The 26,974-nt window shown below is 44.1% G+C and overlaps 1 protein-coding gene across 2 annotated transcripts in view; it reads right to left on the reverse strand.

Annotated features, from left to right (window-relative positions):
* Positions 1-26,974, reverse strand: part of FLT1 (fms related receptor tyrosine kinase 1) — a 162,483-nt gene that overhangs the window by 15,401 nt on the left and 120,108 nt on the right. For both annotated transcript variants that reach the window (XM_075919213.2, XM_006138918.5), the window contains 9 exons: positions 25,942-26,048; positions 19,646-19,781; positions 11,113-11,217; positions 7,524-7,637; positions 6,148-6,236; positions 5,475-5,625; positions 4,570-4,667; positions 3,938-4,060; positions 1,480-1,591 (listed from right to left, as the gene is read on the reverse strand). In XM_075919213.2, coding sequence (XP_075775328.2) covers positions 1,480-1,591; positions 3,938-4,060; positions 4,570-4,667; positions 5,475-5,625; positions 6,148-6,236; positions 7,524-7,637; positions 11,113-11,217; positions 19,646-19,781; positions 25,942-26,048 — 1,035 coding nt within the window. The remainder of the gene's footprint in view (positions 1-1,479; positions 1,592-3,937; positions 4,061-4,569; positions 4,668-5,474; positions 5,626-6,147; positions 6,237-7,523; positions 7,638-11,112; positions 11,218-19,645; positions 19,782-25,941; positions 26,049-26,974) is intronic.

Consider the following 26,974-nt stretch of genomic DNA (forward strand, 5'->3'; position numbering starts at 1 on the left):
TCATATCTTCATCCTCCAGATATTTGCAATTTGAATTTTTATACATTGTTTTACAAGTTGCACCTCTAAAATCTAGTATCAGAGGGGTAGCCATGTTAGTCTGAATCTGCAAAAGCAACAAGGAGTCCTGTGGCACCTTATAGACTAACTGAAGTGTAGGAGCATAAGCTTTCGTGGGCAAAGACCCACTTCGTCAGATGCATGTCACATGCATCTGACGAAGTGGGTCTTTGCCCACGAAAGCTTATGCTCCTACACTTCAGTTAGTCTATAAGGTGCCACAGGACTCCTCGTTGCTTTTTCTAAAATCTAGGATTCTCTGGTCTGGCATGACCATGGATGTTCCAGGATTAGAGTCCTGGTGCTACAGGGGGGTGGGGCCTGGAGCTGGCATGAGGCTCAGTTGGGCTGCGAGGGGTCCTCCAGGAACTGGTGTGGATCAGTTGGGCTGTGGGGAGACTGCGGGGGGGGGAGACGGGGGGGACAAGAACCAGTGCATGACTCCGCTGGGCTGTGGGGGAGGGGAGGGGAGGGGAGAGCAGGGCAGGAGTCAGTGTGCAGCTTATCTGGGCTGTGGGGCGGGGAGGGGGGAGGATTTCGCACACAGCTCAGCTGGGGTATGGAGGGAGCCAGGAAGCATGGGGGGGTGAGGCCGCAGAGGCTTGAATTGACCTCCCCTGGTCCAGAAAAATCCCTCATCCAGGACCAGTCAGGTCCTGAGGGTGCCGGACCAGGAAGGTCCAACCTGTAGTAGCATCCCACTAGTAAAGTCAGACTGACTGATCTGTGCTTCCTCGGTTCCTCCTTTTTCCCCCCTTTTTAAAAATGGGCATAACATTATCCCTTTTGAAGTCATCTATGAATTTACAAATATGATTGTCAATGGCTCTGAGATTGTTTTCAGTTAATTCCTTCGCCACACTGGTAGGAAGAGCATCACACCCTGCTAACTTGAATTCTTTCAAATTAGTCAGAAGATGTCTGATATGTTTTTTACTTATCCTGAGTTGCATCTCTTCTCTTTTATCATCTTTCATAATCTCACTAGTTATCTGGTCACAAGTTATTTTTTATGTAAAGACTGAAGCAAAGTAGGTGTTAAGCAGCTCCATCTTCTCACCTTCCATTACCAGCTCCCTTTCTCCATCGAACAGTGGACCTGCACCAGCCCTGATCTTTCCTTTTTGTCTGACATTTGTTGAATCCCTTTCCTTGCCAGTTGGAATGTATTCCTTGCCTTAGCTTTCCTGGTTTTGTTCCTATGCGCTCATGCCATGCCCCTCTTTCCAGCACCTGTATGGATCCCTTTTGAGTTTTAAATAGCAAAAAACTCTTTTTGCAGCTACATCAGCATCCTGTGGCTCTTCACTTATCTCATATTGTTTTCCATGAAGTTGAACATCCATTGATTTAAATGGGCTTTGGATTAGACCCTAAATGTTGATACTCTAATATCTATAATAAAACATTTAAACCTACCCAAGGAAAATATTTCCCACAGCAATACTCCATAAGACCACACATCACTTTTTGTATTGTAGATTTTATCAAATATGGATTCTGGAGCCATCCACTTGAGGGGAAGTCGTGCCTGTAATAAAATGCACAAGCCAGATAATTATTTTCAGTGGAATCAAAATTCATTCATAAGAACATAAGAACATAAGAACAGCCATACTGGGTCAGACCAAAGGTCCATCTAGCCCAATAGCCTGTCTACCGACAGTGGCCAGCACCAGGTGCCCCAGAGAGGGTGGACCGAAGACAATGATCAAGCAATTTGTCTCCTGCCATCCTTCTCCAGACTCTGACAAACAGAGGCCAGGGACACCATTTCTATCCCCTAACCTCCATGAAATTATCTAGCTTCTCTTTAAACTCTGTTATAGTCCTAGCTTTCACAGCCTCCTCTGGCAAGGAGTTCCACAGGTTGACTACACTCTATGTGAAGAAGAACTTTCTTTTATTAGTTTTAAACCTGCTACCCATTAATTTCATTTGGTGTCCTCTAGTTCTTCTATTATGGGAACTAATAAATAACTATTCTTTAGCCCCCATCATACTGTATGTATAGTTGGGGTTATTTTTCCTGATGTACATTACTTTACACTTTTATCCACATTACATTTCATTTGCCATTTTGTTGCCCAATCACTCAGTTTGGTGAGATCTTTTTGGAGTCCCTCACAGTCTGCTTCTGTCTTGACTATCCTAAACAGTTTGGTATCATCCGCAAACTTTACCACCTCACTGCTTACTCCTTTCTCCAAATCATTTATGAATAAGTTGAAAAGGATTGGTCCCAGGACTGACCCTTGGGGGACACCACTAGTTACCCCTCTCCATTCTGAAAATTTACCTTTTATTCCTACCCTTTGTTTCCTGTCTTTTAACCAGTTCTCAGTCCAAGAAAGGACCTTCCCTCTTATCCCATGGCAATGTAATTTACACAAGAGCCTTTGGTGAGGGACCTTGTCAAAGGCTTTCTGAAAATCCAAGTATACTATATCTACTGGATCCCCCTTGTCCGCATGTTTGTTAACCCCTTCAAAGAACTCTAATAGATTAGTAAGACATGATTTCCCTGAGAAACCTAATATCTTTTAATAGGGAAACATTTTCAGGTATTCAAACAATAATTATTGATGCCCATAGAATCACAGAACACTGGAACTGGAAGGGACCTCGAGAGGTCATCAAGTCCTGTCCTCAGGACCCAGTATCATCTAGATCATCCCTGATAGATGTCTATCCAACCTGCTGTTAATTATCTCCAGTGATGGAGATTCCACAACCTCCCTGGGCAATTTATTCCAGTGTTTAACCCCCCTGACAGTTAGGAAGTTTTTCCTAATGTCCAACCTAAGCCTCCCCCGCTGCAATTTAAGCCCATTGCTTCTTGTTCTATCCTCAGAGACCAAGGAGAACAATTTTTCTTCCTTCTCCTTGTAACGCTCTTTTAGATACTTGAGACCCATATAGTACTCTAGGTCTTTAAAGCAACTTACAAAATTAACATCCCAGGAGTTGGGTAAGATATGTCTTTATTTTTGCTAAGAGAACCACATGGGTGGGTCCCTGAATCCATACCAAACTCCATTCACTTCAATATGCACAGGCAGAGTTTGCCTCCCCAGTTTTCACTTTAGGCTCAGTGGCCACACTGTGTGGCTATGTCTACACTGCAGGAGTTTTTCTGGGATACCTCCAGTATCCTGGAAAATCTCTGCCACGTCCAAAGAATACGTCTGCTCTTCTGCTTTTTTTTGTGTGCAAGAGCAGATGTGTTCTTTCGGAAGATCTGTCTTCCTCCTTCCACGAAAAAACTATTGGAAAAAGGTACACAAATTGCGGAGTGCAATTTGTGTACCTTTTTCCGAAAGATCAGTGTAGTCTAGACATAGCCTGTATGTCTACACTGCTGCTAGAAGCAAGCCTCCTAACGAGGCAGACACCAATCTCATGCTAGTTCAGCTTAATTTTAGAGATGGAAGGTCAAACTTACTCCTGGAGCAACTCCATCATTGTCAGTTAAGTTACACTAGACCTACCCCAATTTCACTAAGACAGAATTTTGCCCTGTGTAGGTACATTGATGGCTCTTTTGGCCTACATTATTGCTTTCAAGAATGCAGCTCACTTTGACTCACTTACTTGGCCAGGCTAGCCAAGAAAGCAATCCCAACATGTAAACTATTAAAAGACCAGAGCTGTGAAATGGTTAGCATTTCTGAACATTGTTTCTGAGGATGTAAATGGTACCTAAATATATATATATATACAACACATCTGAATTGCTCATCTTCATATAAAAATCTATGATAGTGTTCAGACTCTTTTAAGTGCAGGGAATGTAAACATTTACAGAGCATTTTAGTGAACAGTTTAAAATGATATATTATGAACAACTGGACAAACAAACCAAATGTGGACTTACATCTCCTTTTCTCACATAATCAGGATTCTTATAAATATCTCTTGCGAGGCCAAAATCACAGATCTTCACTACATTGTTCTCAGATAAAAGGACGTTTCTGGCTGCCAGATCACGATGAATGCACTATAATAAAATAGTTGAACAATCAAACTGCATTTCCTTAATCCTACCCACAAATTTCCTGAATCTTTCCGTTTCCTTTTTAAAAAATTATTATTCGAAAGATCAAATTAATATTTTTAAGGAAGTTGACAAAAGTTTATATGAAGTTACTATAAACAAGGGCAGTGCTTCACAAACAAACTGCTTTTTTCCAGACTAAAAAGTCACAAGCCTTTAATCTGTTACACATTGTCAAAGTAGGCATTAAACTGTTTTGTGCTCTGGGGTAATATATCTTGAAAAAAAAATTCTCTGAATGAATCAGCTTGGGCCACAGCCTTCCACCTTAATCCTGTGTTTATAGTATGAAGACTTGAATAAACACATGCTTATATTTAGAACATCAAGAGGGAAGCTGCCCTTCCTTTGGGAGTTGTGCCAAGGAAAGGTGTCACTAAAATATAGACATCATTTCACCTCTCCTGAGTGTGATTCTTCTGGAGAGGAATTGCCAAAAGGGTAAAACTGACCTTTCTCGATGACAAGAACTCCATGCCTCTAGCCACCTGAAAACTGTATGAAATCAGATCTTCCACAGTCAGGGGCCATTTGTAAAAGTCATCAGAATCTGGAAGCAATTTAACACATACTAAGTTAATTAGGTGTTGTTCCTAATGGCCATTGTTACCGCAGTAAGTTCACCCTTAATAGACCAGTGCTTGGACATCAAACCACTGTCACCAATAACAAAAATAGCATTTGCTTTATACTCTGTTACTTCAGAATTTTCCCCAAAGATAAAGAGAGTCAAGAAAAAACAGTCATTCATTTTTCAGATTTATTAACCCAGGCTATGTCTACACTACAGGCTTCTTGCACAAGAAGCTTTTTGCAGAAGAGATCTTCTCCACATTGCAAAATTGCATCGAAAAAGCGATGCACTTTTGTGCAACAGAGCTTCCACACTGCATGGATGCTCTCTTGAAAGAAAGCGCTGATAGCTATCCACAGAATGGCCACCAGGGCACCTGTGCTTTTTCCTCTTTCCTGTTTTTGCACAAAAAACTCCTGTTGCCTGTCCACACACACCTTTTAGCTCAAGAACTCTTGTGCAAACAGGAGTTATGCCTCGTAGAAGGCGGAATACCTACACCGGAAAAACCCCTCTTTTCTGTTGATTTACTTGCACAAAAATGTACTTGAGGTTTGGATGCTCTGCAAGTTTTTGCCGTTTTTGCACAAAAACTCTGTTGTGTAGACCTAGCCCCAGTAAATAATCATATTTTCAGAAACTTTTAGCTTCTGGATATGACCCTGTGAGTATTTCCCAGAGATATATATTAGGGTGATGAATGAGGACAAAAAATTCAGAGATGCAGAGCATATTGTAAAATTATCACAGACAGTGCAGGAACAGGAAGGAATTAATACTTACCCTCCTCGTCCTCCTCCACATCACTCAGATATTTATCTTCCTGAAATCCAGAGCTTGCTAAGCTCTCAGTGCTGGTGACACTAGCCAGCCTTTGTTTTTTATTTCCCACCAGCTCAGTATCTTTTTTCTGTTCTACTTGCAATGACTCATCCTTTAAACAGGGAGGAAGCAATACTGTGTCAAAGTTACGGGAGCTAGATGAACTTAAATCAGTTCAGACAATGGAGCATTCTCATGTGTGATCTCTTATTAAATTTTCATCTTCCCTCTATGGACATGATGGTCAAGGTGGCAAGCACATTCCCAAGAATGGCTGGTATTAGATTATTCATTGGGCCCCATGGTTGTGGCAAGGAAAGAATCCACTAACCCTAGTGAAATCAGCAGATTTCACTGTTGAGAGGGTGGTGTGACTGCCCAAGTCATCCACAATCTTTTATTCTTGATGTTCCTATGCTTCATGCATTAAGAAAAATGATGTGAAGCCTTTCAAAGCTTTCTTAGTCTCCTCTCTTGCATACTCCTGACTGCATTGGAATCAGAGGTCATGCTGCTTTTCCTATGCTTCCATTCAATAAACCAAAGTTCTGAACCCACCCGTCACTCAGTGTGAAGGATCTTGGGGGCAGAGAGGGAGGACATGCATTAAAACACAAGGTGTCTGTTTCTTTACCTTGTTAGGGAAGAAAAAATTCCTTTTGCTTTTCAGGTAGTTTGATAAGTTTCCATATTTGCAGTATTCAACAATCACCATCAGAGGCCCTGAGCAGAAGCCAAGAATATTTTCAGTGCATAAAATAAGATATAAAAAATATGAGTTTGGAGAAACAACAAAATCTCTCCAGCACCCAGCTAGCACTAGCTCCCAGCATACCAATTAACAAGATATTTTAATGTAAAGGAAACCATGTTTGAAGGACTCTGGATACCTTCAAAAATAACAATGGTGCTGAAAATTAGGGATGGACCAACACCGGAAAATTTGGATTCTCACTAAAATTTTGCAGCCCCAGCTAGAATGCTACTAAATCAAAATAGGATGGTGTATCCAGAAGGCATGATCTCTCACCTAGGGTATGTCTACACATCAAAGTTATTTCAGGATACCGGAAGTATCCTGAAATAGCTACCCTGCATCTTTTGAACGTATCCTCTATTTTGAAATATAGCGGACGCAGTATTATGCCATCCCCATAAACCTCATTGTATGAGGAATAAGGGATGGCTCAAAATAGCATTTTATTTTGAAATTTGGTGCTGTGTAGACATCACCAAATTTCGAAATAGCCTATTTCAAAATAGACTTGAAATAAGTACGCAATTTGCATAGTGCTAATTGCATATCTTATTTCGGGTTTACAGGGCAGTGTAGACATAGCTCTACTGTCCACTCAGACTGTAGCTACACTGTAATTACATACCTGTGACTGGCCCATGCCAGCTGAGTCAGGCTTGTGGGGCTTGGGCTAAGGGGGTTGTTTAAGTGTATTGTAGATGTTTCATGCAACAGCCTGAGTTCCAGGACCCTCCCATCTTGCAGCCTGGGTCCAGAACCAAGGCACCAGCCCAAGTCCAAATGTCTAAATTAAATAGTCCCTTAGCCCAAGCCAGCTGGCACAGGGAGCCACATATTTTTAACTGCAGTGTAGACATATCCTCAGTTTCTTTAATATCCTCTTGGGAGGACATTTATCAGAGTATATCTCAAGACTGAGCATTCAGAATTTTTAACTTATCCTTCATAGATGATACTTAACCTAGTCTTGCTGATCTCAATTGCTTGACTTAGGGCAATAAGTAGTCCCTTGTTTAGGATGCTCCTATTTTCAAGGTTTAAAATACTGAGACCAAAAACAATGTGGTAAAAACGGAGAGGGCGGCCATCAATCAGCTGGGTAAATCTGACTCTCTTTTTAGCCACAAGTGGACAGAGCTAATACATGTGAAACTGATGAAACTAGCCAATAGCTGGCCCTGGGAGAACATTACAAAACTGATACAGTCCCGTACTATCTCAACCCACATTCAGTGCAAAACAAATTCCTTTACCGTTATTCTTCGTGCAAGCGCCCAAGAGGTTCACAATGTTAAGATGATGCCCAATGTGTATCAGGATCTTCAGCTCAGTCATCAGTGCTTTGTATTCACTTGCTGTGGCTCCTTCTGCAAACATAAAATAGGGCCAGTGTATGAAGGCAGTTTTATTTTGGGAGCTATGCCACTGCCTGCCGATTGTCAAGGCTTCCCATATGAAATAATTGTCTTCCCTAGATCCGCTTCCATGTATTTGTGTTCCCCATATAGCCTCCTTGCAATGAGACCCATAAAAGAATTAGTCACTGCTAACTTACTCCCAGTATTATACTCAGTAGCGAGCTGGCTCAGCTTTGGGGCTGGTAGGGGTAGGCGGGATAGTCTGGTAGACTGGAACTCAAGGGGCTTGGGATCAGCACCTAGCTCAGAAAAAGTCTTGCTTTGCCACCAGGAGCAAACCATATAAATTACCTTGAGCCTCAGGTCCCCACTCTGTAAAATGGGGATAGTGCTGCCGTACATCACAGCGGTGCTGAGGATACTATTCATGAGTGAATGCTCAAATACTACAGTGATGAGGCCATCTAGACAGACAGACACATGCGTACTACAGAGATTTTCTCCCAAATCCCTGAGGGTATGTCTACACTACCCTCCTAGTTCAAACTAGGAGGGTAATGTAGGCATACCACACTTGCAAATGAAGCCCGGGATTTGAATTTCCCGGGCTTCATTTGCATAAGCGGGGAGCCGCCATTTTTAAAACCCCACTGGTTCGAACCCCGTGCAGCGCGGCTACAAGGGGCTCGAACTAGGTAGTTCGGACTAGGATTCCTATTCCGAACTACCTAGTTCGAGCCCCGTGTAGCCGCGCTGCACAGGGTTCGAACCAGCGGGGTTTTAAAAATGGCGGCTCCCCGCTTATGCAAATGAAGCCCGGGAAATTCAAATCCCGGGCTTCATTTGCAAGTGCGGTATGCCTACATTACCCCGCTAGTTCGAACTAGCGGGGTAGTGTAGACATACCCTGACTGTCAATATGGAGCTGAAAAACAATGTCTCACATGAATCCTAGATGCCAAAGCTAAAGCCATGGACTTCCCAGCTGACTATTCTGAGCCCCTCAAGCACAAACCTTCACATGCTGGCCAATCAGTTCTGTTACTGGCTATTCCAAGCTGGCTGTCCTAGGCTACCCACCCTGTGGGACCAGGTGCATAGTAAAAGGGATTTTGCACAGCTGCTTGATCACCATCACAACAGGCAGTGGAAGAGTGTGGGAAGTCTTGGCTCCAGCCACATGCCCAATATGCTGGCTAGAGCATCAGGGTTGGTAGTAGTTGGTAGTAGTTTATTGCTGGTGTAGGACAACAGAAAGTTACCACACCCCTGGAGCAAAAGGGATCAGGAAGAGCATTGTATTACCCTGCCCCACGGATCCTTCTCCTAGGACGCTCCCATGAAGCATAGCAGCAATGTATCACCCCTTACAAAGATATTTGATTTAGTAATGCATAACATTCTCATTACTGTGTGATATCCATGTGGCATATGCTAAATAGACTAGGAACCAGCTAAGTGATAGATGTAGTTGCCAGTGGGGAATCATCATTGAAATGGGGTGTTTCTAGTGAGGTTATGCATGGGTTGGTATTTGGCTTGATGATAGTCACCGTTTTCCTCAATGATCTAAATAAAGACAAAATCATTGCTGACACAATTTGTGGGTGACAAAAGATTAGCAGAGTAGTAAATAATGAGCCGGGCTGGGGACTCATACAAAGCCATGTGGATCACTTGGTAAGATTGCCCCATTAAAACAACACATGTTTTAACACAGGCAAATGCACAATTTTGTATCTAGAAGCCAGGAATATGGGCCTGACCTACAGCCTGGGGGATTGTATCCTGGAAACATGTGATTCTGAAAAGGCTCTAGAGGTCATTGTGGATAAGCAGCACCCTCTACACAGTACCCTTAGCTCGAAATGAACTATGCAAATTGGATAGCTTATTTTGAGTGTATTTCAAAATAGCTTATTTCATAATTTGGTGCTGTTTACACGGTGCCACATTTCTAAATAACTTGCTATTCTGAAATTCCCCATAACCCTGGTGGAATGAGGGTTACCAGGATGTCGGAATAAGCTGCCTGTTATTTTGAAATTTATTTCAAAATAATGGGCTGCTTCAATAGATGTGGAATAGCTATTTCGAGATACTTATTATATCCCTAATTAGCACCGCAGTATAGATGTACCCTGTGTGGCCCACTTCTGTGGCTAAAAGGGCTAATGCAGTCCTTAAAAGTATAAAGAGGGGAGTGGGAATAGGAAAGTGATTTTACCTCCATGTGGCAGGGATGAGGCCGGTATTGGAATACTGTGCTTGTATCCACATTTTTAAAATGACATTGAGAAACTGAAATGGATACAGAAAATGGCTACACTACATCATTTAATGGCTGGGAAAAATGGATATGAGAGTGAGGGTATGTCTACACTACCCCGCTAATTCGAACTAGCGGGGTAATGTAGGCATACCGCACTTGCAAATGAAGCCCGGGATTTGAATTTCCCGGGCTTCATTTGCATAAGTCGGGCGCCACCATTTTTAAATCCCAGCTAGTTCGAACCCCGTGCCGCAGGCTACACGCGGCACGGAGTAGCTAGTTCGGATTAGGCTTCTTAATCCGAACTAGCTGTACTCCTTGTGGAATGAGTACAGCTAGTTCGGATTAGGAGGGTAGTGTAGACATACCCTGAGAGACTTAAAGAGCTCAATCTGTTTGGCTTCTCAAAGAAAACTGAGAATTGTCTTGATTAGCAGACAATCAACTTTTTCACAGGGAGCAAGTACTAAGTGTTAACTAGCTTGTAAATGGAGCAGGGAAAAGCATTACAAGAAGCACAGTCTGTAACATGAATTGAAGTGAGAAATGAGGCACACATTTCTACCATTGGAACAAACTCACAAAAGAAGTGACAGATTCTCTATCTCTCAGCATGCTCTGTGGCTTGCAATGTGCAGGAGATCAGACTCTAGCCTAGATGATCAACTTCTGACCTTAAAATCTATGAGCCCAGTCTATGTAACTGGGCTTAATATAGAGGTACCAGGGCAAAATGTAATGGCCTGTTATTCAAGAGGTCAGACTAGATGACATGATGGTCTCTTCTGGCCTTAGACGCTCTGAAACTATTAATTGTACTGTGGGCTGTGGGCTTGGGATAGCCCCCAAACCACTCTCCCCTTCCTATTTTTCCTGGTGCTTGTACTATTGGGGCCCAGATTGTTAAATTTTCTCAGAAATAGCAGCAACCAGGTGCCGAGTATATCTGACACCCTCACCTACAGCCTATGTTGTTTCATCAGCACTTTCATTAAGAACCTCAATTTTCATTCTTTAGGGCTCACCATTTAGCTGAAAAATCAGATCTAAGCTGATACGTGAGATACAACCTTGGCAGTGTTTTAGACTAAAATAGTTTGGGGATAACATCACCCACTCGTGCTTTTTAATGACACACAGAACAAAAAGGGGATAGGGGAAAGGAAGAAACCAGTGCAGCATGTATTCTAACACAGCCCTGAAGCATAATACCTTTCAGCATTTTCACAGCAACTGTTCTGCACGTGGGGGATTTTTTAATTCCAAAAGCAGCTGCTTGTACCACTTTTCCAAACGCCCCACTTCCAAGTGACTTTCCTGTAAGGAAAACAAATTGTAGAGACATGCACATGTAAACAAACAACACTGTGGTCATTGAAACCATCCAGGCATATCTTCCTACAAATATTTTCACAACAAGATAAAGCTGTGTGGAACACTTTTTAATGGACTCTCACGTAGGTGAGCTAGCATATGGTCAGAAAATACATGACACTTTGGGTGTGTCTAGACTACATGCCTCCTTCGACGGAGGCATGTAGATTAGCCAGATCGGAAGAGGGAAATGAAGCCGCGATTAAAATAATCGCGGCTTCATTTAAATTTAAATGGCTGCCCCGATCTGCCGATCAGCTGTTTGTCGGCAGATCGGGGCAGTCTGGACGCGACGCGCCGACAAAGAAGCCTTTCTTCATCGGCACAGGTAAACCTGGTTTCACGAGGCTTACCTGTGCCGATGAAGAAAGGCTTCTTTGTCGGCGCGTCGCGTCCAGACTGCCCCGATCTGCCGACAAACAGCTGATCGGCAGATCGGGGCAGCCATTTAAATTTAAATGAAGCCGCGATTATTTTAATCGCTGCTTCATTTCCCTCTTCCGATCTGGCTAATCTACATGCCTCCGTCGAAGGAGGCATGTAGTCTAGACACACCCTTTTAGTCACATTTGCAGCATTGTTGTAGCCATTCTGGTCCTAGATATTGAAAAAAACAAGCAGTCCTGTGGGGACCAACAAATATATTATATCATGAACTTTTGTGGGTAAAACCCACTTCATCAGCTATTGGAGACGAAGTGGGAGAGGTAATACTTTTTATTGAACCAAGCTCTGGTGTGAGGGAGACACAAGCTTTCCAGCTTACACAGACCACTCTTATCAGTGGATGTATGTTTGCTTCTGAACCTCTCTCTGCAGTTTGCTGACAAAACCAAGTTTTGTACTCAGCCTAAGAGCACAATTACCTCTGTAGTAAAGGCCTGATCCGATTTCCATTGACCATGCTGGACTGTCGTTCAGGCTGGAGAAGAGTGAATTATATTTTGCCCAACCAGCCTAATCCTGTAGCCTAATTCTATCCAGACGGGGCCGACAGCTGGCTGAGGCTTGGTTTGTAACCTTTATGTAGGCCACACTTTTCTTACATATCATAGAATCATAGAATCATAGGACTGGAAGGGACCTCAAGAGGTCATCGAGTCCAGCCCCCCGCCCTCAAGGCAGGACCAAGCTCCATCTACACCATCCCTGACAGATGTCTATCTAACCTGTTCTTAAATATCTCCAGAGAGGGAGATTCCACCACCTCCCTTGGCAATTTATTCCAATAATTGACCACCCTGACAGTTAGGAATTTTTTCCTAATGTCCAAACCTCCCCTGCTGCACTTTAAGCCCATTACTCCTTGTCCTGTCCTCAGAAACCAAGAGGAACAAATTTTCTCCTTCCTCCTTGTGACACCCTATGGTAACATGCAAATGGCTGTGCAAATGAGCTGAGGTGCCAGGGAGTTTTGTGACAGGAGATGCAGAGCCACAAACACTGGGTCACATGAGAGTGAGCATGAGCCTGTGCCATTCTGCTGTGTGGCTGAGTTACCCCGGCCAGCACACTTGCTCTCCAGGGCAGGGTTGGGTTGTGCGCCGCAGGGTTAGCGCCTCATGCTCAGACCATTCTGTTTCCCCAGGAGCTGGGTCCCAATTTTGGGCGCTCTCTCATGGGCCGCTGTGTAGAATCTGAAGCCCCTCCCTCCTCCTACATCTCAAGGCAGAAACACAAGGTGGGGACCAGACATAATACTCAGATATGCTCTTAGTTTCTGAAGGTTCTTGCACCCTGCCAAAAGCACAGACACCAGAAAGAAGCAGGTGATGCCTCTCACGTTAACTCCTCTCAGATCCAAGAGCAAAGAGGCTGGTGTGTGAAGAGGCTGAGTGTGTGTGTGTGTGTGTGTGTGTGTGTGTGCGTGCTCTAGAGGAGGGGCTGTCACAGAGGGAGCAGTGAGTATGGTGACAACAAAAGCACCGGAACCAGTGGCACAGTGGTCTGGAGTCAGTACCTATGATTTAAGGAGCTGAGCAGGCAGGACAGAAACAGCCCCTCAGCCCCAGGGAGGCAGTCAGGCATAAGCTTCCTCTCGAGGAACCAGTCATTTCAGGGTCACACCTGCTCCAGGCCTGGGTGGGCTCCAGCAGGCCCACCGACATGGGGAGAGCAGCACTTGCTCCAGGCCTGGCGATTCAAAGTGGTCTGGGGCTCCCGGCCATCTCTGCTCCTACTGTGGTCACAGGCAGAGCCCCGGGCCCTTTAAATCCCTTTTGGAGCACCACACCACATACTCTGGGTGGCTCTAAGGGCGGGGGCGGAGGGCCCAGGGCCTCACTCCAGTCAGCGGTGAGGGCTGGCTGCCCCCAGCCTCACCCCTTCTGCTCATGGCACCACCCTTTCTGAGGCATGACGCCAGTCCGCCCTACCCTGCCCCCCCCAACATCTTGCTCTGGGGCCCATGGAAACTGGCAGCTCCCTTGGCTATCAGCAGACTCACCCTGGCACTTTCTGTGCTGTGGCTGGAATGGTGTTGCCAGTCTTGCAACAGTTATTCTATTCAATTAATTAATTAATTAATTAATTTGAAATCCCCCCCCCCCCATGATTGTTAAGCCAATCTCAGGATATTTGGGGACCTGACCCATAATTTTTGACCACTTGGAGGCTGCCAAACCTTTCTTGCACAGCGGGTTCTGGACTCCTCACTTTTCTTTCACTGGGGAAGGGAAGTTCTACTAGATGACAGGATGTCAGCAAACAATAATTTTTTAAAATCATAAGCCCACATGCTTCTGCTTCAGTTTCACTAGGACTTGCAGGCAACCTAATGCTCAGAAAGCTTTATTTTTACTGTGACTTTAGTAAAACAATTGACACAATGGTGAAGGAGCAAGGGTAGAACATAAAGACAACTTTTCATTCATACCAAAGGATAGAATCTGTAACATAAAGAATGTATATTCATCAAATATGTAAATTGAGACAAAGCATTATCTGTGTAAAATCTCTCTATTCCTGGATATTTTGCCCTAACTGGTAGGACAATGCAAAAAATGAACCATTGTTTTGGGCACCACAGTTGCAAAATGACACACTGGCATATTCTTCTGCGGATGTTAGACGCTCACAAGACTTGAGCAGTGCTTCTGCACACCTCAGGAAATAAGCAGAAAGCAGGGAATTATCCACCTGCCCTCCCAGCCCAGCTCTCCCTGTCCCCTTCAAGACTATTTTACATAAGGAACTTCTAAAACAATTGTTGATAAGATGAAGTGAAGATATAGGTCTATGATGTAAGTGTGTCACCTGCCAAGAACACTGGAGTTTAAAAAACAAAACTAAACAAAACAAACACATAATTCCAAATAACCAAACAGAAAATAAAAAATTGGAATCAAGTTTTTGGCTAGGAATTGGCAAAAAGTGTTTTATAATTTAGTAAAACCTCAGGGTTATAAACATCAGAGTTATGAACTGGCCAGGCAATCACACTGGAACTGAAAGTACACAGTCAGGCAGCAGCAGAGAGAGAGGGGGAAAAGGCAAATATAGCACAGTCCTGTGTTAAATGTAATAAACTACTAAAGAAATAAAAGAAAAGCCGCATTTTTTTTCTACAGTAAAGTTTCAAAGATGTATTAAGTCAATGTCCAGGTGTAAACTTTTGAAAGAACAAATAAAACATTTTGGTCAACGTTCCAAACAACCACCATTTCTGAAATGTTCATAACTTTGTATTGCAAATAATGAACAAATCTGTGAAAACCAATTTACCAATAGACAATTTAGAAATAGAAAGAGTTAGAATCACCCAATAAAAATTGTTCACTGCTAATGGAAAACTGTAATAAAATTGAATTGATAGCTACTTTTTAATGCTAAAATTCTGGTTTGTAGCATGTTAAAATGTAGAGCACAACAGGGATTCTCAGATTTTCTCATTGTGTGAAACACATTATGAGATACAGATTGTGCCTTGGACCAACTCTCCTCCCATTTATGATCGCATATAATCCTTGTGACAACACCTGCAGTTCCCTTAATGGATTTTTAGTAGAAGTTAAAAGATGAAAAGAAGGACTTGGTGCCATGTGAACTACCAGCTCTTTGCAGAACAGAATTCACATTTGAGAATTCTGATGCACAGAATAAAGCAGCTGAATTTTGGTTAAAATTGCCTCAAATTTGCTAAGACTTTCTGAAGCTAATGCAAACTCATTAAAGTCAATGGGAATTTATAGAATAATAGAATCATAGAGCTGGAAGAGATCTTAGAAGGCCATCAAATCCAGCCCCCTGCCCAAGGCAGGACCAATCCCAATTAAATCAACTCAGCCAGGGCGTTGTCAAGCCAAGACTTAAACACCTCTAGGGATGGAGACTCCACTACTTCCCTAGGTAACTTATTCCAGTACTTCACCACCCTCCTAGTGAAATAGTTTGTCCTAATATCCAACCTGGACCTCTCCCACCGCAACTTGAGACCATTGCTCCTTGTTCTGCCATCTGTCACTACTGTGAACAGCCTCTCTCCATCCTCTTTGGAACCTCCCTTCAGGAAGTTGAAGGCTGCTCTCAAATCCCCCTCACTCTTCTCTTCTGCAGACTGCATAGACCCAACTCCCTCAGCCTCTCCTCATGGGTCAGCGTTTCCCAGACTATGGGCTGCGGTACCGGGCTGCAGGAAAAAACTACCAGGCCTCAGTGTGGTGCCGGGTCCCCCAAGTCCTGAGCTGGCCTGGGTGGAATCTGCAGCCGGATGTTTCAGCTCCCGGCAGAGTCCTAGCTAGGGGAAGAGGAGGGGAGAGCCGGCTACTGGAAGCAGCACTGGATGGGGGAAGCGGGGTGGGGCGGGCTGGGGAGATTGGGGGGGGCTGGTGGAATCAGGGCTGCCAGGGGGCACGAGGTCAGGGGTAGGAGCTGGCCGGGGAAGATGTGGGGGGGGAGATGGAAGGAGGGCTGGACGCAGGCATCGGGGCTGGCCAAGGAAGATTCGGAGGAGAAGCAGGGGAGAACTGGCTGTCCGGGAGGGGTTGGGGAAAGTGGGGCTGGCTAGAGGCACAGTGGGGGGAGCGGAGTGGGGGAGCGAATTGGCCAGCGGGGAGAGGGACTGACCCGGCCATATGTAGATCTTGGGGCGCTGTCCCCCTTCCTCCCCTGCAAAGCACGAGTTAGTCCAGACCAGGGATTCTATTGTTCCCCCCCACACACACACCCTTGAGTACAGTAGTTTCGAACTGTCTGGCGGGTAGACACACTCATGCAGCTTGAGCACGTTTACCAGCTAGGCAGTTCGAAACTACAAACTGATACTGTCATGGCTCCTTCCCCACTCTGGCATGATAAATGCAGAAGTGGGGGCCAGCAAGTGTACCCCAAAGCCTTATTTACCAGGCTTTGGTATAAAACTTCCCCCAAAATCTTAAAAACCTAGATCTTGGGAATAAAACTTCCGCTGCCACCACCCAAATGTTGCTAAATAAACCAGGGGAAAGATCATTTGGGAAATCTCACCCCTAAAATAAAAATCAGGGCACACAATTAACCAATGGCAGGTTAATAAAAAGAAAAGAAAGAACTTTTATTATTACAACAATATTCCTGTTGCAAGCATAATGACTAGATAGGAAGGTAACAAAATATACTCATGGAGAAACTCCATGGGCATAGAACTTAATTACAAAAAAAAGCCAAAACATCTTTTAAACAGTGCCAGATCTCAGATCCCATACCCAATCCTTAAAACAATAAAACCTAACGAAACTACCTAAACTTTACCCTACTTACAGAAAATGAAGAATGGTGTCTTGGAGAGAGAGAGACATGCTTGTCCCTCTTTGTAGCTGCAGAGAACTCACTCAGAGAGACAAAAGGGAGAGAAGAAAAAAAAAACCAAATTCCTTTGTCCCAGTTTGAAAGTCCCACCTACATTCCTACTGGTCACTCCACCTGGCTAGGTGTAGTTAACCCCTTAATCCCCAGGCTGCTGGCTAACCCTCATAATCATGACAGATACATCTAGTAATAATACAACTTACCTAATGAGAAAATACCAGACATCTTATATGTCTGGTATTTTCTCAGTTTGTTTTTTATGTGTTTATATTTTTGGGCTGCAAAAAACAGTATTGAAAAAAAAGGGTTCCAACTAAAGTAAAAAGTTTGGGAAACCCTGGTCTAACCAGCTTTCTATTTGTCTTATAGTCAATTTATCCAATCCATATTCCTTAACTTGCTGGCAAGAATATTGTGGGTGACCATATCAAAAGCTTTGCTAAAGCTGGCATTGGGGATTTTGGGAGGACCAGAAACAACTTATTTGAATATTCATCATTTGATTAATGAATATGCAAATACGCAAATGAACATTACCGGTCCTCCAAAAGTTCATGAATGGATTTACTGGTCCCCGTGTCAAAAGTTTGGGAACCCCTGTCACAGGTCATATGCTCCAGACCCCTAATCATTTTGGTTGACTTCACTGGCTTTGAGCCAGGCAGTTTCTGTTCAGGCCTCAGTTCAGCGAGATACTTAAGAACACATCTAACTTCAAATATGTGAGTTGTCATGTTGTCATGTGTATGTCATTTTGCTGGAGCAGAGCCCTAATGGGAGAGTGCAGGCAGAGGCTAATCCACAAGTCATTCTTGCAATATGCTATTGTCTCTGAGGAAGTGGTTAGGCCCGAGTTTCAAAGCTGCATTCAGTGAACATGCACCATTCATTTGATACATCCCAGACACTCTCTTGCTCTGTATTAGAGGGTTCCTGTTGTAAATTATTGATAAATATGAAAGTTCAGTGTGTTTAAAAGAGGGTGGAAAGGCTCACTCATCTCTGCCAGAGTTAGAGAATAGAGTTCTATGGTGCATAGTAAGAGAGCATAACTAAGGAAATTGTTTTCTTCATAGATTTCTGACTCTTTACTCTGCCCATTCCACTGGTGACAATAGTTACACTGGGCCCATATCACAACTCTAGCTGTTTAGTGTATGTCCTATATTATAATTTATCACCACCACTAGTAAGATCATACGATACAAAATTATATCAATACTAAAGTACAGGGCGGTAACTAAACAGCCATTTGCCTGAATGCACCAGAATTTTACTGTCTAATGTAGGAGCTAGCACTTAATTTCATTTCCATTCCTCTAAAATGGGAGGATGTCCTCTGAGTACAGTGGAGTTAGAATGGATTGGTTTCTGTAACACCTGTAACCCTAGGGAATGAGGAGGAAGTACTCCTACTACAGCATTGTCTGGAAGTTACATCAATAATATGGACTAATGGAGGAGGAACACAAGCCAACTGAGGCTATGTCTACACTATAGAGAGATGTCTGCTCAAGGTTAGTCCATAGGCTCCTAAATAGCAATACCTCTTATACAGTATTTTCATCAGCTGATGAAGAAATATGATAAATAAATGTATGATAGGGCAATCACACAACCCCTTAGCCTGAGTCCTGCAAGCCTGAGTCAGCCAGCAAGGACCAGCCGCAGGTGTCTAATTGCAATGTAGACATACCCTTAGGCTATGTCTACACTGGCGGCTTCTTGCGCAAGAACATCTTGCGCAAGGGTTCTTGTGCTAGAAGTCTTGTTCAAGAAAACGTCCACACTGCCATGTGCGAGCTGTGCTTTTGCACAAGAGCATTCATGGCAGCGTGGACGCTTTCTTGTGCAAGAAAGCTCTGATGGCCATTTTAGCCATAGGGCTTTCTTGTGCAAGAAACCCCTGCCGAGCGTCCCCACTGCCCTCTTGAACAAGAGCTCCTGCGCAAGAGAGCTTATACCTGATAAAAAAGAGCATAGCGCTTGCACAAGAAGCCCTCTCTTACCACGCTGTACTGTGAATTTCCTTGCACAAGAGTGGGCGGGCAGTGTGGACGCTCTGCGGATACTTGCGCAAGAAGCCGTGAATGTAGACATAGCCCTAGGCATTGTTGTAATACTTACATATAACAGCACTACTAATGAAGCTCCCATTAACTTCAGGAGGGGCTACTACATGCTCATCACCTTTGCATTTGGCTACTTATTTAGATGCTTCAGTATGGAGTCAGGAACTTAATTTTAGGCTCCCAGGTTTAAAAATCTTGGCCTGTGTTTTTATGTTCTTTAGTATCTCAGTTCTTAAGAAATACAAAACAGCCCTATCTGCACTACAGCTAAAATGACTGAAACTACTGCACAGCTGGAGTGTAATCATATGAAAAGCCAGCCAAGTAACAGCAATTTTAAATCTTCATAATAATTCATCTGAAGATCAAAAAACAGTTCACCAACAATCAAGCGTAGATTTGCCCTCTGCAATATGTGGTTAGCTGAGTGTTTGAAGTCTCTAATTACAAACACATCTCATTTGATAAACACAAAGGCACAGTGCTGGATGTTAACATTGTAACAAGCATATTACCTAGTTTTAGCCTTTCCCTTGCAAATTCCCACTTGCTGGCATCAAATGGAAGATGTTGACATTGTTCATCTAAAGGGACTTCATCAGGATCCATTATGATTGACAGATAATTCGTCTTCATTTCAGAAGAATGAGGCTAGGAAATCAAGAACATTTCAAAGTCACCACCAGATGGAAAACAATAATGGGCAGCATCTTCTGGTTTTGGTCAAGGCTTGCCGGTTGATTAGATCTGAGAGATGCGCATAAGCACTTCCCACCATAAGGATGCATGTTTCACACTTCAATATACAATCGGCTAAAAACATTTTAATTAATGATGTTGCAGTTTCATTTTTATACCAGCCCTTCCTCCACCTTTTCTCATACATGACACTGTCAATTAGTCCAATTAAATCATATACGTTCTTATGCAAATAATTGCCTTGGGATATAGACTCTGTACATTACAGAAGTAAGAGGTATTTAAAGAAACTGACTAATCACCATTGCTGAAAGTAATTTTTCCTGAATGATTGTGCAAAACAAAAGCAAAATCAACTCCCTCCCCTTTCCAAGAACACCACCCACCAGTACCCTCTGTCACCCCTACCTCCCACTGATATATGCAACAGATGGAGTTCAACTATCCGTGTTTGGTTCTTTTATGAATTCAACCACAACAAAAAAAGGTCAGATGTGGTTTGAGTTGTGCATAATTCAAACCCAGTCTGCAATACACTGAACTGTACATTGTGAATATACAGTTTAAAATGCTCAGAAATTCTGGGTTGCCATTTCTGACAGCTCTATTGGAATTATTGGGCTACTACAGGTTTAATAAAAACCCAGATTCACAGATTATTTCAGGTGTTAAAGAGATTTTGGCCCTGAAAATCATCCTCCACAAGACAAATTCCTGCTTTCCCATGAGAAATGTAAAGCAAAGGAAAAATCTCAGCCTGTATAAAGTTTGATTTCGTGGCTCTGGGCTGGAAGATGTGCAAGCATCATGGAAATGAGCATCAGGGTGCTTTCCTGCAAGCCATGCCAAAACAGCAATACACTATTATTCCCTACACCTTCCACCCATGTCCAACTCCTACTCAAACTGCTCTACAGCATTCAGCTCTCCTCCTCCATTGCCAGGAATTGTCCTCCTTCCTGCAAACATTTTCACTATGTTGCTTGAAAAGGAAAATGCACATACTGTAAGTAAGAAGACCCTAGGGAGAAAGCATGCCGAAAATTATGGGAAACTTCCTGACTTGTTTCAACTGCCTTGTGCTGCCCAAAGCACACAGCAAGCTTTCCTAAAAGGACAGCCTAAGATCAGTCCAAAGTAGGAGACTCCTTGAATGGACAATATTTGCTTCTATATCACCTGTCTACAGAGGGCACATGCTTGGGCAGGGATGGGGAAGGAACAGTGCACATGGTGCACCAGCTGATCCTCTGCTGATCAAGAAGTATCATTACACTTCTCCAGTAAGCATAACTTAGAACATCTCTTAAGCTATCACACTGGGATCCATGTTAGCGACAATGGCCCAGGAACAAGGGAACAGCTACATGGCATAGAGCTGCTTATTCTCCCCTTGGCTGCACTGAATACCAAATCCTTGGTACTGTTAGAGATTCAGCCCTACATTTGTAGCAAAAGTGGATGCAAAAGTGAGACACAGAGCGAAATACACGCTGGGGTGGGTGCACACACACATGACTTTAAGAAGTTGTTCTATTTCTCTAACAGAAAGAAATAATTTTTTATATGGTTGCTGCTGTAGCAACAACCTTTCTGCCCGAGCCCTCAATATGAAGTTTTCGCTTAGAGCTAATTTTTAACTTCCAACTATTAATCTTTAGGACTAACAGAAACTTAGAGAGATCCTTAAATAAAGAATACCAAATAGAAACAATAGGATAAGAAGAGACCCTTTACTATGTTACCTAGAAGTTGCCCTCCCTTGTTTTGCGTATGAGTGTTCCATCTGGATCACAAACCCAAACCTTCCTGCAACTCCTTTTCTCCTGGCTTAATTGCTCTTGGAGTTAAGGATTTTCCTAGAACTTAACCATTTCCCAACTGTTTAGTGTCATTACTAATTATTCTGTCCTTAATGACAAGTGGGAATAATTGGCCTTAGCCCCTTTATAAGGTTGCTTTACCTATTTGTAAGTTATATTTCATTTCTATCCTCACTCTCCTTTTCCCTAGACTTAAATGTGCCTGAGTCTCTTCCTTTCACTGTGTGGGCATGAGCACATGTGCACATATGTAGTGCAAGGGTGGAAAGAAAAGGAGAATACACACTGAAATACAGTGACTGAAACAATGTTATGTTTTAAAGTCTGGCCCTGCATTCTCACAAAATCTGTGGCAGTTTTCAGTGCACAGAACAAGATGCAGCTCTGGGTCTTAAACTGGTGCAGGGCAGGGCAGCTGCACTGCCATAGTGCTTAAGGGAAGATGCTACTATGCCAACGGGAGAGTTTTTTCCATCACTGTATTTATTGCACCTCCCTGAGAGGTGGTAGCTTTGTTGGTGGGAGAAGCCCTCCTGCAGACGTAGTGCTGCTCATATCAAAGGTTAGTTGGTATATAACTAGAACACTCAGGTACGTGGATTTTTCACACCCCTGTGGCTACGTCTAAACTGCACCCCTCTGTCAGCAGAGAGATGTAAATTAGACGTGTTGAAAGTGAAAATGAAGCCGGGATTTAAATATCCCACCCTTCATTTGCTTTTCGGAAAAAAAACCCCTCCTAGTACAAGATCTTTTGAAACAAAGAATTTCTGTCAAAAATGCCCCATCTAAACTGCCGGGGGGGGGGGTTTTGAAAAGCCCCATTTCAAAAAAAGTGTCGGCCGCCATTATGCAAATGAAGGGTGGGATATTTAAATCCCGGCTTCATTTGCACTTTAGATACGTCTAATTTACATCCCTCTGCTGACAGAGGGGTATAGTTTAGACACACTCCTGAGAAAAGTAGTTGCATCAATAAAAGTCTTAAGTGTAGACCTGGCCTAAGATCACTTTTTGTTAAGGCATGGGCTAAAGAGCACTCCTGGGGCCTTCTGTGCCAAAGCGTTAAGAATCCTACACACGCACAAATAAAAATTCTACACACCATATTTTGAAATTCTGTAAAAGGTATTTGTTAAAATAACACTGCATAATCACACCAGTTTCAATTATTTGTAATGTATTTCAAAATACCTGTCAGCAAGTATATCTGTAACAACACACACTCACACAGGAGTAGAGAGTTAAAGAAACCCCTTTGACAACCATTTTTCCTGTTTCTCTGCCCCTTTCCCTGCCCAGAGGCTAGCTAGGGATCAGACACCCACAACCCCTCCCTGCCAGAGCCAACCATGGGTTCCCCCACATGCAGGTACCTGCACCCTCTCTCTGCCCGAGCTTAGGCATAGGGCCCCCTTTTTCCCAGATATCCCCTTGACCCCCTCCCCCGAACTCATCTGTGGTCCCCTGAGCCCGGACAAACCCCATTCCTCCTCCAGAATCCAGAGATCTAGAGGAAGAAACATCTTGATGCTTGCTCCCAGGCTTGCATGGAGTTTCCTGCACACTCCCATATTCTTCCCTCAGGCTGTGCTTAGGTCTGCAGCTGCCAGGAGGAGCCCTCTAGCTCCCTCCCCTTCCCTCAGCAGTATCTTCTATGTGCGAGATGGGCTCTGCAAGGTCCAGCAGCCGCCCCTAGTGCAGGGGTGGGCAAGAGAGCCTCCGCAGGCTGGGTCCGGCCCACCACACGGGTTGATCCAGCCCACGGCTGTCCTGCCACTCTCCTGCCCCAGGACAATTGAGACCAGGGGACAGAGGAGTGCGCGCCTCCCACCAGGGCTCATGGCACTTAGAGTGAATCGCACACCCCTTGCAGAGAAGAGCCAGGGGGTGAGAGACTTGCACACTCCCACACCTCCAGGCCCTGATTGGCCTGGAGGGCAGGAGAGTGCACAAAGTCTCCTCCTGCCCTGCGAGGGGCATGCGGCGCTTAGAGTGAACTGCCAGCTGTTCAGAATAGCTGGCGGGTCTCTCTAGGCACTGGGGCGGGGCAAAGATTTCATGTGTTTCCCCCTGCTCTGGCCAGTTAGGGTCTGTAGGCAGAGGAGCATGGAAGTCTTGGCCTTACCCCCTCCGCCAGAGGCCCCACCCTCGGCAGGGTGGCCCGGGGCCACTTCAAAAGTTTATGAAACGTCCCCCCTTCTAAAATTATTCACCGCCTGCTCTAAGCTGATGGGAAGGAACTCTTCCCTCCACTTAATATCTCCTGTCTCTGCAAGAGGTGGTAGCTATTTCCTGCTGACTTAGCATTGTCTACGTCAGTGCTTAGGTCAATATAACTTACTTTGCTCCAGGGTGTGGATTATTCATAGCCCTGAGTGCCATAAGTTATACCAAAGTAACCCGTAGTGCAGACAAGGCCTTAGTGTGGACAGTTACATTGGTATAAAAAAGCTTTATGATAGTGTAACTACACCTTTGGCAGGAGGAGAATGGGTTACACAATTAAAAGGAAGCTTCAGGAGGTAGCCATGTTAGTCTGTACAGGATAAAGTTAAAAACAACAAATGGTCTGGTAGCATTTTATAGACTAACAAAACATGTAGATGGTATCATGAGCTTTTGTGGGCACTGCCTACTTCTTCAGATGAAAAAACTTTGGGCATCTGAAGAAGTGGGCTATGCCCACTAAAGCTCATGAGACCATCTACTTGTTTTGTTAGTTTTTAAAGTGCTACCAGACCATTTGTTGTTTTTTAACTAGTAAAAGGCACTTTTTACCTTGGCATTACTACATGCTCTGTAGAGTCTGTACTGGCACAGCTATTTCAGTAAAAAAATACACACCCCTAAGTGACGTAGTTGTGCCAGTGCAAAGACCAGGCCTTACCAGACCCAGTTTTTCCAGTTACCCTGAAAAATCAACATCCACAGGCAATTAAGCTCAAGCCCTAAAAAAGTCCACACCAGCACTTTTGCCGGCAAAACTTTTGCCAGCGTTGACAGTGTTATGCCAGTGGGAGACAGTCTTCAGCCGACATAATTACCACTGCTCATTAGGAGTCTTTTAATTATGCCAGCAGGAGAGATCTCTTCTGCCCACACAGGCTATGTCTAGACTGCAGGCTTCTTTCAAAAGAGGCTCTTTCGAAAGCATCTTTCGAAAGAGCCTCTTTCGAAAGAGACCGTCTAGACTGCACGGAGAAATTTCAAAAAAGCGGCTTGCTTTTTCGAAAGAAAGCATCCAGTGAGTCTGGATGCTCTCTTTTGAAGAAGCCCTATTTACATTGAAGAATGCCTTCTTTCGAAAGAGGGACTTTCGAAAGAAGGCGTTCTTCCTCGTGAAATGAGGTTTACCGCCATCAAAAGAAAAGCCGCGTTCTTTCGAATTAATTTCGAAAGAACGCGGCTTGAGTCTGGACGCAGGGGAAGTTTTTTCGAAAAAAGGCTACTTTTTTCGAAAAAACCCCTGAGTCTGGACACAGCCACAGAGTGGCATAGAATGCAGCTGTCAGCTCAATAGTGTAGACATAGCCTAACCAGCTAAAATCAATGAGAACTGTGGATGTAAACATCTTTGAGGCTCTGAGCCTTAGCGGCTGATTCATTCCTGCTTTACAGGGTTTTGTAGGACTTTTCAGTCCAAAGTGGTTAGCATTTTGCACTCTCTTTGCACCTGGGCTACGTCTACACAGGCCCCTTTTCCGGAAGGGGCATGTAAATTTCAGCAGTCGTCGTAGGGAAATCCGCGGGGGATTTAAATATCCCCCGCGGCATTTAAATAAAAATGTCCGCCGCTTTTTTCCGGCTTTTAAAAAAGCCGGAAAAGAGCGTCTAGACTGGCCCCGATCCTCCGGAAAAAGCGCCTTTTTCCGGAGGCTCTTATTCTTACTTTGAAGTAAGAATAAGACCCTCCGGAAAAGGGCGCTTTTTCCGGAGGATCGGGGCCAGTCTAGACGCTCTTTTCCGGCTTTTTTAAAAGCCGGAAAAAAGCGGCGGCCATGTTTATTTAAATGCCGCGGGGGATATTTAAATCCCCCGCGGATTTCCCTACGACGACTGCTGAAATTTACATGCCCCTTACGGAAGAGGGGCCAGTGTAGACGTAGCCCTGGTGTAGAGGATGCACAAGGAGGCAAGGAAAAAGTGAATTTACATAATGTTCGTGAATCTCATTTGAAACGGGAACATTTTCTAACCAGATCAAATGCCAGTGAGAAAAGAGGAGCGGGGGGGGGGGGGGGGGGGGGGAGGAGGAGGAAGCTTAGTAATTATTCATCTTTTCTTACCCTTTTCAGCTTGCGTATAAAGAGGGTTAATAGGAGCCAGAAGAGCGTAGCAGCTACACAGGTACATGTCAGAGTTATTAGCTCCAGGTTTGATTTCTCTGATGTACCTGGGAAAATGAAAAAAACAAACATGTTATAAATCTACACGCGGAACAGCAGCATTTGCTTTCCCTTGGCATTTAAAAGGTACCTGAAGAACATATGAAATAACAAGGGATGTTAATGGCTGTCAGACATTGTTCTGTTCACTTGTGCGGGCCACTTGAGAGATTTAAATGCTGGCTAACTGGTTGTCTGTGCACCCATCGCTAGGTTGTCTGTCACTACTGGTGGTGCACATTCACACATGCCTCAGTCCACATTAAAATTTATTCTGCACATGGATGGAAAAAAATCCACACATGGATGAAAAAGATTAGACGTAACATTGCCAGTGGGTGTCCACTTGCAGTATAAATTGCCCTAAGGGTATGACCCTGCCAGCCATCACAGGGCATGGAGGGGGTGCTGAGTGGGAAAGCACATGGTGGATGTGATCCTGAACTTCTGATGTCAGTGGTGCAGGATCAGATGTGCAGGACTCACTGCATAGGATCAGATGTATAGGGGGATGAGCAGGGCCCACAGGTGGCCTATGCCAGCTGACTCAGGTTTGCCAGGCTCAGGCTGTGGGATTGTGTCATTGCTGTGTAGACGTCTAGGCCTGAGCTGGAGCCCAGGCTCTAGGACTCTGAGTGTGGAAAGACACAGGCTCCAGCCCATGCCTGGGAGTCGACACGGTGATGAAACAGCCCTGCAGCCTGAGTCAGCTGACATGGGCCAGCTGCAGGCTTTTATTTGCAGTGCAGATACACTCGTAATGAGCCTGCAGAGAGTTGATCTAAATCAGTGCAGAAATTACAAATGAGAAAAATGGGAGTAGGAAGGAAATATTAAAAATACGAAATCTGTAATATAATCAATCTCACGGATTGGGCTTAAAATATGCAGAATAAAATTTCATTTCCCACAGCTCCTTCAGGTCTCCTCATAT

This window comes from Pelodiscus sinensis, chromosome 1 (assembly GCF_052426305.1).
Source record: "Pelodiscus sinensis isolate ZL-2025 chromosome 1, ASM5242630v1, whole genome shotgun sequence".
In the NCBI taxonomy this organism is placed as follows: Eukaryota; Metazoa; Chordata; order Testudines; family Trionychidae; genus Pelodiscus; species Pelodiscus sinensis.